This window comes from Salvelinus sp. IW2-2015, linkage group LG28, assembly GCF_002910315.2.
Source record: "Salvelinus sp. IW2-2015 linkage group LG28, ASM291031v2, whole genome shotgun sequence".
NCBI classification, from domain to species: domain Eukaryota; kingdom Metazoa; phylum Chordata; class Actinopteri; order Salmoniformes; family Salmonidae; genus Salvelinus; species Salvelinus sp. IW2-2015.
Window position 1 is genome coordinate 9,227,292 of NC_036868.1, and position 17,127 is coordinate 9,244,418.

The 17,127-nt window shown below is 46.5% G+C and overlaps 1 protein-coding gene across 1 annotated transcript; it reads right to left on the bottom strand.

Moving 5' to 3' along the window:
- Window positions 1–254: 254 nt before the first annotated feature.
- Window positions 255–14,862, bottom strand: LOC111954079 (cellular communication network factor 6). The gene is given in 7 exon segments (XM_070435743.1): window positions 255–421; window positions 423–542; window positions 883–1,076; window positions 1,705–1,959; window positions 2,382–2,664; window positions 2,863–2,873; window positions 14,493–14,862. Coding segments are annotated over 7 exon segments (1,386 nt in total). The 3' UTR covers window positions 255–268.
- Window positions 14,863–17,127: the final 2,265 nt, after the last annotated feature.

Here is a 17,127-nt window from a genome sequence, read left to right on the forward strand (position 1 = left end):
CCAAACCCTAGTTGTCTCTATCCAGTCACACTTCATGAGTTGAGGTTCCATGTGTTTCAACTTTCATATCAGCCCACTTGCATCTAGCCAGAGAACACAGGCACTGTTCAGGAGCACTTGATGCCCAGACTGAACTGTGACCAAGGTTCAGTCCTGTCCGCTTAACCACCATGACTCGGTCAGAGGCAGTAAGGCCAGGTCTGTGTTGGAGTCTGTAGGCATTAATATGGATGAGGCTCTAGGGTTGATATAGATGCTGGAGAAGGTGCTAGAGGAAGCGTAGCTCTGCGAACATGTCCCCAGGGTCGTCGCACATACTCTGGCACACGCAGGACGTTATCCACTGCATCTTCCAGCGCACGTTGGAGCCGCCGTTGCACTTGAAGTTGACGGCCACCATTTTGGATTTGTTGGGGACGTTAGCAGCGCTTGTCGGTGCAGATGCCGCAGTAAGTGGGTTTGAAACTCTTGGTGCTGGTACACCCAGACAGGGTCAGCTTCTCAGCTTGGAACTTGGACTTACACATCTTTCCTCTCCGCATCTAGAGGCGAAAAGGACATAGTTAGATTGACCCTGGCCGTGATCCCACACTCCTAGGGAGAGTTGGGATAAGCAAAAAAACACATTTCCAATTCACACATGCGTATTAATACACACCTGAAATAAGACAAATGTAAGCACCCACCGAATTATTACTTAAGATTCACATAGGAACCCTATCATACTTCTGCTGTGAATGTATGCAGTCGATCCAAGACCACTGTCATATTTAGGGTGTTGTGGGCATAGAGGGAATTATTTTTACATTTCACCCATCATCACCATCTCAACAATGCATCATCAACCCCCAGAGAGAGCCTGGCTGGTCAGTGGTCGGTCACCTTGACGTTCTTCATGATGCTCTTCTCACACGGCCGCAGCAGGCAGAGGCGGCGGTCCTTCCTCATCTCACACTTGCCGTTGTTGTTGTTGACCCGGACTGAGATTCCCAGGCCGCAGGTCTTGGAGCAGGGACTCCATGGAGTGGTCTGGATCAGGCAGTTCTTCTTCCAGACTAAAGGAGGATCCCTGTAAGCTTTCAGTATTAAAGGGCACCGGGTGAACACCCAGACGGCTAGAGGAAGGAAGCCGGCTGCACCTGCCATTCTGCCACAGAGCACATGCTGTTCAGAGTGAATCAAGAGTCCTCAGTCCTCAATCATTCTACCTGCTAAAGACTATTGGATAACCCAGTTGGAGAGAAATTTAGGCAGGCCATGATGCCAAGATGGTTTCAATTGCCTATTTGTATGGTTTGAAATCAGCGATTGAAGTCATATTCGATTTGTGTAATGGCAATATCAAAAACATCAAGACCAAGTGGGTGCTAACCTTTCAGATTCACTAGAAAGCAGGATGTTTCTTGTTTTTCAAGCCAAGCAAAGCAGACATTTATTCAAATATAGCAACGCATACTTAAAAGAGGCCTTATTGCTTTTGATGGAAAGTGAGCTCCTCTCTATAGACATTCGTTCATGACTGGAACCATCCACCCTACCCCCAAACAGTCAGTCAGGCACACTCCATCCTCTCTGCACTTCCCAGCCAAAGTCATTAAAAGCCCTCTGCCTCCCTCTTTCCATCCAGCTTACTTTCACAGCAATTAGCATTCCAGGGCAGACAAGCTGGCAATTCTGGTCCTGGTTTTCTCAACTAACACACACCTGGCATGGCGGCCATGTAGGTCGTATCCTGCTGGTGCTTCCTAGAAGCACCGGGGGCGCTCTGGAGGACGGCTGGCAGGCGCGTGTTGCTCCTCAGAGGGGCAGGACCCAGGAGAACAGCAGGCTTCTGTACGAAGGCCAGGGTGCAGCCGATGGCTCCCGCAGTGCATGTGCACTTATACAGTGATCTGGGCTGGAAGGCCTCGCCGTTCTCATAGTGGACCCCGTTCAAGTCACAGCCCACTGCCATCAAGTCTAGAAGCAGGCGATAAGGGAAACAAAACTCAACTCAGTTGACTGGCCTGTGCAGTGCTTGCCACATTCTTGTGGTGTTAGTGTGTCTCTAAGTGTGGTCAGCCTTGGGTGTATTTGCCTGATTGAAATGTGTGTTTGACCTAATGGGGTCCTTTGATGATCAAAGAGACCATGGGTAAATGAGTAAACCAATCCCGTGGAACTACAGGTTTATGCAAATCTCCAATCCTGAGTGAGTCGCATGGGATTGAAGTATTTTCATGTATTAAAGTTTCTAGACAGTTCTTTGAAGTAGCAGAGTCCTATTGCACAGTACAGCTCCGGCCCCCTTTGAAAATAAGTAATTGACCTTGAGACATTCAATTGTACATTGACTTAACTCTGTTGATAGCACATGGGCTAGATTTGACATGTTCACTCACAAGCGCAGACTCCGGCCTCATATCGCGGCTGGGCTTTAGAGAAAATGCAGTACATGCCCTTGTGGGGGTCGCATATGTCCCTCTCATTGCAGGCCTCTCTGATCTGCTGGGCACAGCTCTTACAGCAGCCGCAGCCGTCCAGCACAGAGCTGACCCCAGGGGCACACTGGGGCTTAACCCTGCACTTACAGCGCCACTGGCAGAACTGTTTCCTCTCCAACATGGCCTTGCTGTCTCGTGGAGCAGAGAGCTGCCCACCATGGTTCTGAGCCCTGCATAGAGGCTGGAGGGAAGGAGAGGACAGGGTTCTTGTACGGTTACGGGTAAAAGAGCACTGCTTGGGAGGTGGGGTGAACAAAGACCAGAGGGTCCCCTTAAACTAAAACAAATGATATTATACAAAGCCTGTGATTTACTGTTCTGAAAGTGTTGCATTATGTGACATAATATAGAAGTTCTTGATAAACTTGATAAAGTTCACCAAGAAGTCACCTATGGTTAAAACATTCAGAACATTCACATTTCACAACAGTCAAGAGGCTAAAGAAAAAAACAAGGATAAAAAGATCAGAACACCAAAACAAAGTATAAACGTTTTTGTACACACTTTACAATATATCATACATTCCTGATGTGTAAATTACAGATTTTTTTTATTTTTCATTCCCTGTCAAACATACAGTTGAAGTTGGAAGTTTACATACACTTAGGTAGGAGTCATTAAAACTCGTTTTTCAACCACTCCACAAATTTCTTGCTAACAAACTATAGTTTTGGCAAGTCGGTTAGGACATCTACTTTGTGCATGACACAAGTAATTTTTCCAACAATTGTTTACAGACAAATTATTTCACTTATAATTCACTGTATCACAATTCTAGTGGGTCAGAAGTTTACATACACTAAGTTGACTGTGACTTTAAACATCTTGGAGAATTCCAGAAAATGATGTCATGGCTTTAGAAGCTTCTGATAGGCTAATTGACATCATTTGAGTCAATTGGAGGTGTACCTGTGGATGTATTTCAAGGCCTACCTTCATCATGGGAAAATTAAAAAAAATCAGCCAAGACCTCAGAAAAAAAATGTAAGACCTCCACAAGTCTGGTTCATCCTTGGGAACAATTTCCAAATGCCTGAGGGTACCACATTCATCTGTACAAACAATAGTACGCAAGTATTAACACCCTGGGACCAAACAGCCGTCATACCGCTCAGGAAGGAGACGCGTTCTTTGGTGTGAAAAGTGCAAATCAATCCCAGAACAACAGCAAAGGACCTTGTGAAGATGCTGGAGGAAACAGGTACAAAAGTATGTATATCCATAGTAAATCGAGTCCTATATCGACATAACCTGAAAGGCCGCTCAGCAAGGAAGAAGCCACTGCTCCAAAACCCCCATAAAAAGCCAGACTGCGTTTTGCAACTGCACATGGGGACAAAGATCGTACTTTTTGGAGAAATGTCCTCTGGTCTGATGAAACAAAAATAGAACGGTTTGGCCATAATGACCATCGTTATGTTTGGAGGAAAAAGGGGGAGGCTTGCAAGCCGAAGAACAACATCCCAACCGTGAAGCACGGGGGTGGCACCATCATGTTGTGGGGGTGCTTTGCTGCAGGAGGGACTGGTGCACTTCACAAAATAGATGGCATCATGAGGGAGGAAAATTATGTGGATATATTGAAGCAACATCTCAAGACATCAGTCAGGAAGTTAAAGCTTGGTCGCAAATGGGTCTTTCAATGGACGTGTTACGTCCATTGAAAGATGGATTGAACCAAGGTGCAGCGTGGTAGGCGAACATCTTACTTTTATTTAAAATGAACACCAAAAACCAACTAAATACAAAACGAACGTAAGGTTCTGCAGGCGATACAGCAACTAACAAAATCAAGATCMCACAAACTAAGGTGGAAAACAGCCTGCATGATCCCCAATCAGAGACAACGATAGACAGCTGCCTTTGATTGGGAACCATACCCGGCCAACAAAGAAATAGAACACATAGATTGTCCACCCTAGTCACACCCTGACCTAACCAAAATAGAGATAAAAAGGATCTCTAAGATCAGGGCGTGACACAATGACCCCAAGCATACTTGGAAGGAGAGTTGTATGGCATTGAAGCTCATCTGGAGGTTAGTTAACACAGTGTCCAAAGAAGGGCCAGAGGTATACAGAATGGTTTTATCTGTGTAGAGGTGGATCAAAGAATCACCAGCAGCGAGAACAACATCATTGATGTATACAGAGAAGAGAGTCGGCCCAAGAATTGAACCCCGTGGCACCCCCATAGAGACTGCCAGAGGTCCGGACAACAGGCCCTCCGATTTGACATACTGAACTCGAAGTAGTTGGTGAACCAGGCAAGGCAATCATTTGAGAAACCAAGGCTGTTGAGTCTGCCAATAAGAATGGTGTGATTGACAGAGTCGAAAGCCTTAGCCAGGTCGATGAATACGGCTGCACAGTAATGTGCAGCCGTATTCCCTGTGGCACCCCCATACAGACTGCCAGAGGTCCGAAGACCTTAGAAAGGCAGGGTAAAATATATATGGGTCTAGAGTGTCTCCTACTTTGAAGAGGGGGATGACCGCGGCAGCTTTCCAATCTATGGGAATCTCAGACAATATGAAAGAGAGGTTGAACAGGCTAGTATTGGGCTTGCAACAATTTTGGTAGATAGTTTTAGAAAGAGAGGATCCAGATTGTCTAGGCCGGCTGATTTGTAGGGGTCCAGATTTTGCAGCTCTTTCAGAACATCAATCTGGAATCTGGATTTGGGTGAAGGAGAAGTGGGGGAGATTTTGGCGAGTTGCTGTGGAGAGCGCAGGGCTGTTGACCGGGGTAGGGGTAGCCAGGTGGAAAGCATAGCCAGCCATAGAAAAATGCTTATTGAAATTCTCAATTATTGTGGATTTATCGGTGGTAACAGTGTTTCCTAGCCTCAGTGCAGTGGGCAGCTGGGAGGAGGTGCTCTTATTCTCCATGATCTTTACAGTGTCCCAGAACTTTTTTGAGTTTGTGCTACAGGATGCAAATTTCTGCTTGAAAAAGTTATCCTTAGCTTTCCTAACTGCCTGTGTATATTTGTTCCTAACTTCCCTGAAAAGTTGCATATCGCGGGGGCTGTTCGATGCTAATGCAGAACGCCACAGGATGTTTTTGTGCTGGTCAAGGGCAGTCAGGTCTGGAGAGAACCAAGGGCTATATCTGTTCCTGGTTCTACATTTTTTGTATGGGGCATGCTTATTTAAGATGGTGAGGAAGGCACTTTTAAAGAATAACCAGGCATCCTCTACTGACGGGATGAGGTCAATATCCTTCCAGGATACCCGGGTCAGGTCGATTCGAAAGGCTTCTTCGCTGAAGTGTTTTAGGGAGCGTTAGACAATGATGAGGGGTGGTTGTTTGACCGCAGACCCATTACGGATGCAGGTAATGAGGCAGTGATCGCTGAGATGTTGGTTGAAAACAGCAGAGGTGTATTTGGAGGGCAAGTTGGTTAGGATGATATCTATGAGGGTGCCCGTGTTTACGGATTTGGGGTTGTACCTGGTGGGTTCATTGATAATGTGTGTGAGATTGAGGGCATCAAGCTTAGATTGTAGGATGGCCGGGGGGTTAAGCATGTCACAGTTTAGGTCACCTAGCAGCACGAGCTGTGAAGATAGATTGGGGGCAATCAATTCACATATGGTGTCCAGGGCACAGCTGGGGGCAGAGGGTGATCTATAGCAAGCGTCAACAGTGAGAGACTTGTTTCTGGAAAGATGGATTTTTAAAAGTAGAAGTTTGAATTGTTTGGGTACAGACCTGGAAAGCAAGACAGAACTCTGTAGGCTATCTGCAGTAGATTGCAACACCGCCCCCTTTGGCAGTTCTATCTTGCTGGAAAATGTTGTAGTTCGAGATAGAAATTTCTGTGTTTTTGGTGGACTTCCTAAGCCAGGATTTAGACACGGGTAGTACATCCGGGTTGGCAGAGTGTGCTAAAGCAGTGAATAAAACAAACTTAGGGAGGAGGCTTCTAATGTTAACATGCATGAAACCAAGGCTTTTACGGTTACAGAAGTCAACAAATGAGAGCACCTGGGGAGTAGAAGTGGAGCTAGGCACTGCAGGGCCTGGACTAACCTCTACATCACCAGAGGAACAGAGGAGGAGTAGGATGAGGGTATGGCTAAAGGCTAACAGGACTGGTCATTTAGTGCGCTCAGAACAGAGACTCAGATTCAAGGCATAATGTACAGACAGAGGTATGGTAGGATGTGAGTACATAGGAGGTAAACCTAGGCTGTGAGTATTGATGTGAGAGATATTGTCTCTAGAGACATTTAAGCCAGGTGATGTCACCGCACATGTGGGAGGTGGAACTAAATGGTAGGTTAAGGCATATTGAGCAGGGCTAGAGGCTCTACAGTGAAATAAGACAATCACTAACCAGGACAGTAATGGACAAGGCATATTGATATTAGGGAAAGGCATGCATAGCCGGGTGATCAATAGGGGTCCAGTGAGTGGTTGGGCTGGCTGGAGACATGGCGATTCAGACAGCTAGCAGGCCGGGGAAACAAGCTAGCAGACCGGGGCTAGCAAGCTAGAAGAAGGGACGTCTCGGCGGAGTAAAGTCTGTTTTGGCCTCCGCATTGGTGACGTCGATAGACCAGTCATGATGGATTAGTAGGGTTCCGAGTAGCAGAGGGGTCCAAGTCCAATTGGCAAAATAGGTATAGTGGCCCAAGGATCGATGGATCTATACAGCTAACAGTCCAGTATGCTCTAGACAGCTAGCAGCTAGCGGGCCGCGGCTTGCGGATGGGCATTCAGGGGTGGTCGCGATGTAGAGGCCAGTTGAGTACCCCCTCGAGCAGATTAAGTCGTAGTCCAGTCATGAAGGATAGGCGGGGTTCCGTGCCCCGTACCGGCTGTAGAACGGGTCCGGGTATTGTAGCCCAGGAGTGGCTGATGGGCCTCTTTAGCAAGCCGGGAGAAAGGACCTAGCATGGGCTAGCTCCAGGCTAATTGATGCTTGCTCCGGGACCGACGTTAGCCAGTACTTGGATAGCAGCTAGCTAGCTGCGAAGATCCAGGTGAAAATGTCCAGAGCTTGTGGTAGGAATCCGGGGATATGGAGAGAAAATTGGTCCGGTATGCTCTGGTTTGAGACGCGTTGTACAAACTGGCGAGAGCTTGCCGAGCTAAAGGTTAGCTGATGACCGCTAGCAGTGATTAGCTGACTGCTAGCTAGTAGCTAGTGAGCTGGCTATCTTCTGTTRGGGGATTCCGGATTCGAGGTGAATAATACTTTAGAAAAGACAAAAACAGATCCACACCACATTGGGTGAGGCGGAGTTTTAGAAAAAATGTTTTGAAAGATATGCAAAGATAAATATATAAAACGATATATACACGGGACACAACAAGACGAGGACAAAGGACGTCTGACTGCTACGCCATCTTGGATTATAATGATATAATTATAATGGTTATAATGGTATGATATCTATGCCTCTGTAACTTTCTCACTCATCATTATTTACGATTCATTCAGGATTATCCGTAATCAAGGTAGCATCCACATTCATGTAGAAGTATTTAGAAAACTGAAACAATAAATGTTTTACCATTAATTTATATTGGGCACAAATTTWATCTGAAACACAACCAAAACAAACAGCAAATGCATCCAACAAATTTGTAGAGTCACTAGCTTGATGTAGTCATTGCGTGCTATGAATATGGGATAAAATACTTCACTTTTTACTACTTTATATATGCATATGATGGTTTCTATAGACAGTATAGACAGTATATGAATAGAAAAGGTGTGTACAGCAGTAATTATATAGGATGAGCCTTAACTAGAATACACTATACACATATGAAGAGGGTAAAACAGTATGTAAGCATTATTAAAGTGACCAGTGTTCAATGACTATGTACATAGGGCAGTAGTCTCTAAGGTGCAGGGTAGAGTACCGGGTGGTAGCTGGTTAGTAACAGTGAATAAGTTCAGGGCAGGGTACTGAGCGGAGGCCGACTAGTGGTGACTATTTAAAAGTCTGATGCCCTGGAGATAAAAGCTGTTTTTCAGTCTTTCGGGTCCCAGCTTTAATGCACCTGTACTGTCTCCGCCTTCTAGATGGTAGCGAGGTGAACAGGCCGTGGCTCGGGTGGTTGAAGTCTTCTTGTATTATTAGTAGTAGCAGTAGTAGTAGTATTAGTAGTAGTTGTTGTAGTAGTAGTAGTAGTAGTAGTAGTAGTAGTAGTAGTAGTAGTAGTAGTAGTAGTAGTAGTAGTAGTAGTAGTAGTAGCAGTAGTAGCAGTAGTAGCAGTAGTAGCAGTAGTAGCAGTAGTAGCAGTAGTAGCAGTAATAGCAGTAGTACATAGCAAGAAGTGAAATCTAAGCAAGCCTAAATATCTTATATTGAGTGATAATTCACTTACAATTTGTGTTTTTACAAGCTAAATTATCACTCAATGGAAGGTAATGTTGCTTATTTTAACTTAAAAAAGGCTTAATACAAGTAATTATTTTATTTCCAGATTTTTTTCAAGATATTTCTCTGTAAAAATTAAAGAAAAAAACCCTAACATTTTAAGTGAATTATCACCACTGTAGTAGTAGTAGAATGCCTATAGAAACAGGATTTTTTTTCTTCAGATATGTTCACCACACCATTGCTCTCTATCTCACTCTGCTGTGTGTGCCTTTTGCTAAATGGCAAGGAGCTGAAGCTCATTGGAAAAAAATGAAGGGAAAATGGCGCCGCACAGCTTCCAGAAAACAGTGGCCTTCAAATTAGAGATTTTTTGGCTAATTGAGGTAAGACATTAATTCTGCTAATAGATTATGCATGTATGAACTACACATTTACACATCCAGCACAAAGCAGGATGTTTAAAAAATACTTACTAGTCGCCAAAGTTCCGGAGCATGTCTTCAAAATGAGTCCAAGAGAGTCCAATGAGTCCATGAGTCCAAAATGAGTTCAAAATGAGTACTTGCAGTTGCTGCAAGTAGTCTAGAGGCAGAAGTACACTAAATGATAGGTCAAGGGATTCTAAGCATTAGACCTCATCAGACTTGATGCCCATTAAAAGCTGATAATACAATGCCTGGGGTGAGAATATTATCAAACTCAGTCCTACTGCATTGTTGCTGTTAGTGTATTGACAAGGGATGTTGTGTTTCTTTAGTGTACCATAAACCTCAACAAAATAAAAACACCAAGGATTATTTTGATGTTTACATTTTACTATTCTCATTCGCTATACAAATGTTAGTGGCAGTGTTTAGTAACACTTCAATAGGAAAAGTGCCAGGAAAGTCCAACTGAACAAACTGAGAAGCAGATCAAAGAAAGGGAAGCTAAGTGAGGAGATGAACTGACCATCAGACCTCCTGGTATTAATTGACAGACAGACAGGAATACAGGCTGATTTTAAGCCCAGTGAGTGTGAGGGCACAAGCTTCTTATGTGTCCCCCTCCCTCTTGTGCCTTACACAAGGAGGGGTCTGTGGGCAGGATACTGGGCCTAGGACAGAGCTGCTGAGACTGGGATCACGCACACAAACACACATACCTGTATTTGTTTCTTAATGAAGTGGAAGGGCCTGTGGCCTGATGCCTTCCTGTACACACTAACACACACAGTCTCTCTCTCTCTCTCTCTCTCTCTCCCTCTTTCTTTCTCTCTCTATTTCTCACACACTGATCTGGAACACAGCCACATTGTACTACTTGTTCAGGCAAGACTCCCCTTCATGAATGATCACTCTCTCCAGGAGTATCATGTCATTTTCATAATGTCCATACATAATGGTTATTTTTACTCTATGAATCAAATATATTTATAGCATATGGCTTGGAGTTATGAAATATTTTCTCTTATGGCCAGTGTATGGCAGCAAAACATTCTGAAGGCCTTTAGTAACCCTGCTGAGAGTTTTGTTACTGCCTGTTGCATAAAATATACTTCTCCTACCACAAGGGGGCACGCAGAGCAATCTGGGGGAATCTTGTATTACAAACAACATTTGGGGATTTGTGATTGGTGCATAAAGAGTTCTTATGGAACCTAAGGCAACATGACCTCATATGCTTTTTACATAAAGACACAAAATGGACCAATAAAATTGTCCCACGACAATGAACTCCATTGTGCAGTAAATGTCTCTGGAGTTCRAACAGAGTAGTTATTTTTTACTGTCACTCTCGTGTTAATTAAATATATGACCCAGTGTCTTGAACTTGACAGTTACAGCGCAATTACTCACACTTCTCTTTACGCCGTAGGTGATCACTCAAACAACTTCACAAAAATGTAAGCAAAACCTTTCTGACTGCTTTCATGAATGTTGAAACAGAGCGCCACCTCCTCCTCTCCTCCTAGGAGCCAGCTCACTGACAGATCCCCTAGACAGGAGGGCCTTAGGGGATATTCCTGTCCCACGCTGTGCCGCTCCGCTCTCAGCCACTCATAAATTACACACACCTTTCACATCAACTCCCACTAAAACACAGTAAAGAAAATGCCATCGCCAGTTGCTAGAAGTGGGTTTAGTTATTGAAACCATCTGTGGTTCGAAATACTGTATGCTGGACTGAAAAATGAACAACATGATGCTTTAGCAGTAGTGTGACGCATCCTCACATAACACGATTTATGAAAGGTTTTTGGGTTATGAAAGGTGGTAAGATAGTGTGACGCATCCTCGTATAGCGTGACTTATGAATGGTTTATGGGTTATGAAAGGTGGTAAGATAGTGTGACGCATCCTCGTATAGCGTGACTTATGAAAGGTTTATGGGTTATGAAAGGTGGTAAGATAGTGTGACGCATCCTCGTATAGCGAGACTTATGAAAGGTTTATGGGTTATGAAAGGTTGGGAGATTTGTAAGGAATGTGTCGATCCTCAGGCCACTCAGGGTAACCAAAGATTCCCCACATTTCCCCCCACAATTTAGTAGATTAATTAAATAAAAATGACAAATGTATTGTTTTATGGATATAACATACATTAACATTATTATTGATATATAACAAATGCATTATTATTATTGAAACACCTCATTCAAAGAATCTTAAAAGATAAAGATGAGAAGAAACAGTGGAAATTGTCATTAAAAGATTTAGGCTTCCCACCACCATACGACTGGCCTAGACTCATTTACATCCATCATCTTAACTCTAGCTTCATGTCCACATCCCAGCTCAACCCTAACCTCAGCCTCAGTCATAACCCTAACCCTAGCTTCATGTCCACATCCCAGCTCAACCCTGACCTCAGCACAACCAACCCTAACCCTAACTCTAGCTTCATGTCCACATCCCAGCTCAACCCTAACCTCAGCCTCAGTCATACCCCTAACCCTAGCTTCATGTCCACATCCCAGCTCAACCTGACCTCAGCATCAACCATAACCCTAACCCTAGCTTCATGTCCACATCCCAGCTCAACCCCTGACCTCAGCATCAACCATAACCCTAACCTAACCCTAGCTTTCATGTCCACATCCCAGCTCAACCCTAACCTAGCCTCAACCTCAACCCCTAACCTAGCTTCATGTCGCATCCCAGATTCAACCCTGACCCAACCTCAACCCCAACCCTAGCTTCATGTCCACATCCCAGCTCAACCTAACCTCAGCATCAACCATAACCCTAACACTAGCATTCATGTCCACATCCCAGCTCAACCCTGACCATCCGCCTCAACCTAACCATAGCTTCATGTCCACATCCCAGCTCAACCCTGACCCTCAGCCTCAACCCTAACCCTAGCTTCATGTCCACATCCCAGCTCAATTCTGACCTCAGCCTCAACCATAAACCCTAACCCTAGCTTCATGTCCGCATCCCAATTCAACCCTGACCCCAACCTCAACCCTAACCCTAGCTTCATGTCCACATCCCAGCTCAACCTGACCCTCAGCCTCAACCATACCATAACCCTAGCTTCATGTCCACATCCAGCTCAGCCTGACCCCAGCCTCAACCATAACCCTAGCTTCATGTAAACACATCCCAGCTCAACCCTGACCTCAGCCTCAACCCTAACCCTAGCTTCATGTCCACATCCCAGCTCAATTTGACCTCAGCCTCAACCATAACCTAACCCTAGCTTCATGTCCGCATCCCAATTCAACCCTGACCCCAACCTCAACCCCTAACCCTAACTTCATGTCCACATCCCAGCTCAACCCTGACCTCAGCCTCAACCATAACCCTAACCCTAGCTTCATGTAAACACATCCCAGCTCAAACCTGCACTCAGACTCAACCTAACCCTAGCTTCATGTCCACATCCCAGTTCACAACCCTGACCCCAGCCACTCAACCATAACCCTAACCCTAGCTTCATGTCCACATCCCAGTTCAACCCTGACCTCAGCCTCAACCCTAACCCTAGCTTCATGTCCACCATCACAGCTCAACCCTGACCTCAAGCCTCAAACCATGACATAACCCTAGCTTCATGTCCACCCCAGCTCAGCCCTGCCCCAGCCTCAACCATAAAACACCATACAACACACCATCCTAGCTCACGACCTGACTTAACCCAACCAGACTTCATGTCACACACAGTCAACCCTGACCACAGCCTCAACCATACCCTAACCTAACCTAACCCATCCCCGCCAATCTTACATTCCAGTTCAGCTCTGCCTCAGCCTCAAACCTAAATGTAACCGACTAAGCCACACTAGTCCCGTGTGGCTCAGTTGGTAGAGCATGGCGCTTGCAACGCCAGGGTTGTGGGTTCAGTTCCCACGGGGGGACCAGGATGAATATGTATGAACTTTCCAATGTGTAAGTCGCTCTGGATAAGAGCGTCTGCTAAATGACATAAAATGTAAAATGTAAATGTAAAGTCCACATTATAGTCCACCCCACCACAAACCTAGCCCTAGCTTCATGTCCACATCCCAGTTCATTCCTAACCCTAGCCACAACCACAACCCTAAACCTAACCCTAACTTCATGTCCACATCCCGGTTCAACACTAGCCACCAACCCTAACCCTAACCTTAGAGTCATAGCCACAGCCCGGTTCAGCCCTAGCCTAATCCAGATCCTTATCCCTAGCTTCATGTCCACATCCCGGACTCCCTCACCTCCGGGCTCCATCCAGGGGTCTCCAATTAACGGAATTCAGGGAATAAATTATCTGCTCTCCTCCTTTCCTCATCCCTTCCCTTCCCTTTCTCCCCTACTCCCCTCTCCCCCTAAAGCGGCTAAACAGGGGCAGGGAGCCATGCATACAATGGATGACAGTCCTGACCAGTAAACATTKGGAGAGAAAAGGGGTATGAATGAGGATAACCACTGTATTACCTCCCCTGTGGAATGACAGGAATGACATGTAATTTTATTGAGTGTCCAGACCAGTGGAGACTGCTGAGGGGAGGACGGCTCATAATACTGGATGGAATTGAGCCAATGGAATGGCATCAAACACATGGAAACCAATGTGCACAGGTCCTGAGTTACCTGAGGGGTGTCTACAAGTCAACAAGGGACGTCTCATCTGCAAACGCAGACATTCCACTACTGTCACGCCCTGATACTTTTAATTCTCTATTTGGTTAGGTCAGGGTGTGACTTGGGTGGGCAATCTATGTTTTCTATATGGTTCCCAGTCAGAGGCAGCTGTCTATCATTGTCTCTGATTGGGGATCATATTTAGGCAGCTTTTTTCCACCTGTAGTTTGTGGGATCTTGTTTTTGGTACTGTGCTGTTTAGCCCTACTAGACGTTACGTTTTGTATTTGTTGTTTTTTCGGTGTTCATTTAATATATTAAAATGTACGCCTACCACGCTGCACCTTGGTCCGATCCTTCCATCGACGAACGTAACAGAAGATCCCACCACAAATGGACCAAGCAGCGTAGCCAGGAGGAGCAGACATCCTGGACATGGGAGTTTATCCAGGCCGGAAAGGATCGCCTTCCATGGGAGCAGATGGAGGCAGCGAGGGAAGAACAATGACGACACCGGGGTTCGCGACCACGACGGAAGCCCGAGAGGCAGGGGGGGTCACACGGGGTGGTTGGCGGAGTCAGGGTTCAAACCAGAGCCAACTTCCCGTACTCACCGTGGGGAGCATGTGACCGGGCAGGCACCATGTTTTGCTGTGATACGCACTGTGTCTCCAGTGCGCATCCACAGCCCGGTGCGTGCTGTGCCAGCTCCCCGCACTTGCCGTGCGAAAGTGGGCGTCTGTCCAGGACGGGTGGTGCCGGCTCAGCGCGCCTGGTCTCCAGTGCGCCTCCTCGGCCCAGGATATCCTGCGCTGGCTCTACGCGCTGTATCTCCGGTGCGCCTTCACAGCCCAGTGCGTCCTGTKCCAGCTCCACGCACTTGCAATGCGAAGGTGGTCCTTTGTCCAGGACGCGTTGTGCCAGCTCTACGCTCCAGGCCTCCAATGCACCTCCACGGTCCAGTATATCCTGTGCCAGCTCCATGCACCCGGCCTCCAGTGCGTGTCTCCAGCCTGGTACGTCCTGTGCCTGCTCCACGCCCGCAGCCTCCAGTGATGATCCATGGCCTGAAGCCTCCAGTGATGATCCATGGCCCGAAGCCTCCAGTGATGATCCATGGCCCAAAGCCTCCAGTGATGATCCATGGCCCGGAGCCTCCAGTGATAATCCATGGCCCGGAGCCTCCAGTGATGATCCCAGGGCCCAGAGCCTCCAGTTGATGCATCCATGGCGCCGGAGCCTCCAGTGAAGATCCATGGCCCGGAGCCTCCAGAGACGATCCATGGCCCGGAGCCTCCAGCAACGATCCAAGGTCCGGAGTCTCCAACGACGGTCAGCAGTCCGGAGCCTCCAGCGACGGTCGGCAGTCCAGAGCCTCCAGCGACAGTCTGCGGTCCGGAGCCTCCAGCGGCGGTTACCGGTCCGGAGCCACCAGCGACGGTTCCCAGTCCGGAGCCTCCAGMGACGGTTCCCAGTCCGGAGCCTCCAGCGACTGTTCCCAGTCGGGAGCCTTCTGAGACGATCTACGGTCCGGAGTCCCCGGCGACGATCTACGGCCCGGAGTCCTCGGCGACAATCTACGGTCCAGAGTCCCCGGCGATGATTCACGGTCCGGAGCTTCCGACAATGATCCCCGCACCAGAGGCGCCACCGAAGTTGGCGGAGCCACGAGCGGAGCGGGGCCTGCGTCCTGCACCGGAGCCGCCACCGAGGGTAGATGCACACCCGGACCTTCCCCTATAGGTTCAGGTTTGCGGCCGGAGTCCGCACCTTGGGGGGGATGCTGTCACGCCCTGACCTTAGAGATCCTTTTAATTCTCTATTTGGTTAGGTCAGGGTGTGACTAGGGTGGGCAATCTCTGCTTTCTATTTCTTTGTTGGCCGGGTATGGTTCCCAATCAGAGGCAACTGTCTATCGTTGTCTCTGATAAGGGATCATACTTAGGCAGCTTTTTCCACCTGTAGTTTGTGGGATCTTGTTTTTGGTTCTGTGCTGTTTAGCCTTACTAGACGTTACGTTTCGTATTTGTTGTTTTTTCGGTGTTCATTTAAGAAATTAAAATGTACGCCTACCAGGCTGCACCTTGGTCCGATCCTTCCATCGACGAACGTAACAACTACCCCTCTTGGTCATCACAAAAATGAAGCTTGGTTAGTAGAAAAGGCACTTATCTTTTCCTACTAGCACTGGCTTTGCTGATAAATACTTTGTTGAGGGAAAATGTACATGATACGATTGTGATATGTTGTTGTCTCACCTAACTATCTTAAGATTAATGCACAAATTGTAACGTTTTTGTATACATCAGGGCTGTTCAGTTTCAGTCCTGGAGGGCCAAAACACTTCTGGTTGGTGATTCTWCCTGGTAGTTAATTGCACTTACCTGGTGTCCCAGGTCTGAATTAGTCCCTTAAGATGAAAACCAGAAGTGTTTCGGCCCTCCAGGAGCGACATTGAACAGACCTGGTATACATGTATGTGTATGAGCCTGTCACTTACATTTTGAGGTCAAACATTCCCTTTCTACTCCCCATTCTCCACAAGTGACCACAGCTATTATCCATTGTGTTGCAGATGCTCTGTTGTGTAATCTGGTGAGAAAAAAGGATTGCAGAAGGATCCAATGTAATTGCATTCCATCTACAGTATGTTTACCTGTGTGGAAGGCAGTGGACAAGTATGGGGAATGTTGGAGAAGATAACTCTTATCTATGTAGTTTATGATAACCAATACACAGCTCCTTTCCCCATGTCACGCCCTGACCTTAGAGATCCTTATTTATTCTCTATGTTTGGTTAGGTCAGGGTGTGACTCGGGTGGGAAAATCTATGTTTTCTATTTCTTTGTTGTTTTGCCAAGTGTGGTTCCCAATCAGAGGCAGCTGTCTATCGTTGTCTCTGATTGGGGATCATATATAAGTTGTAATTTTCCATTTGGGTTTTGTGGGGTGTTGTTTTCTGTTTAGGTTGTTTCCCTGACAGAACTGTGCGCTTTCATTTTCTCCTTTTGTTTGAGTGTTTTTGTGAACATTAAATTATGAACACTTTCCACGCTGCGCTTTGGTCTCATTCCGAYGACGAACGTTACACCCCATCCAGCACTCCATGGATGGGGCTGCTGCAGCTCACTAGACTGTAAACCATTCTAAATAGATTTATTTATTTTKGGGGGTTTAAATACCACGTTGGTAGAATTTCCTTCTTCATTCCCTCTTCTTACCACAAACCTCTTTATTTACTGCAACAAC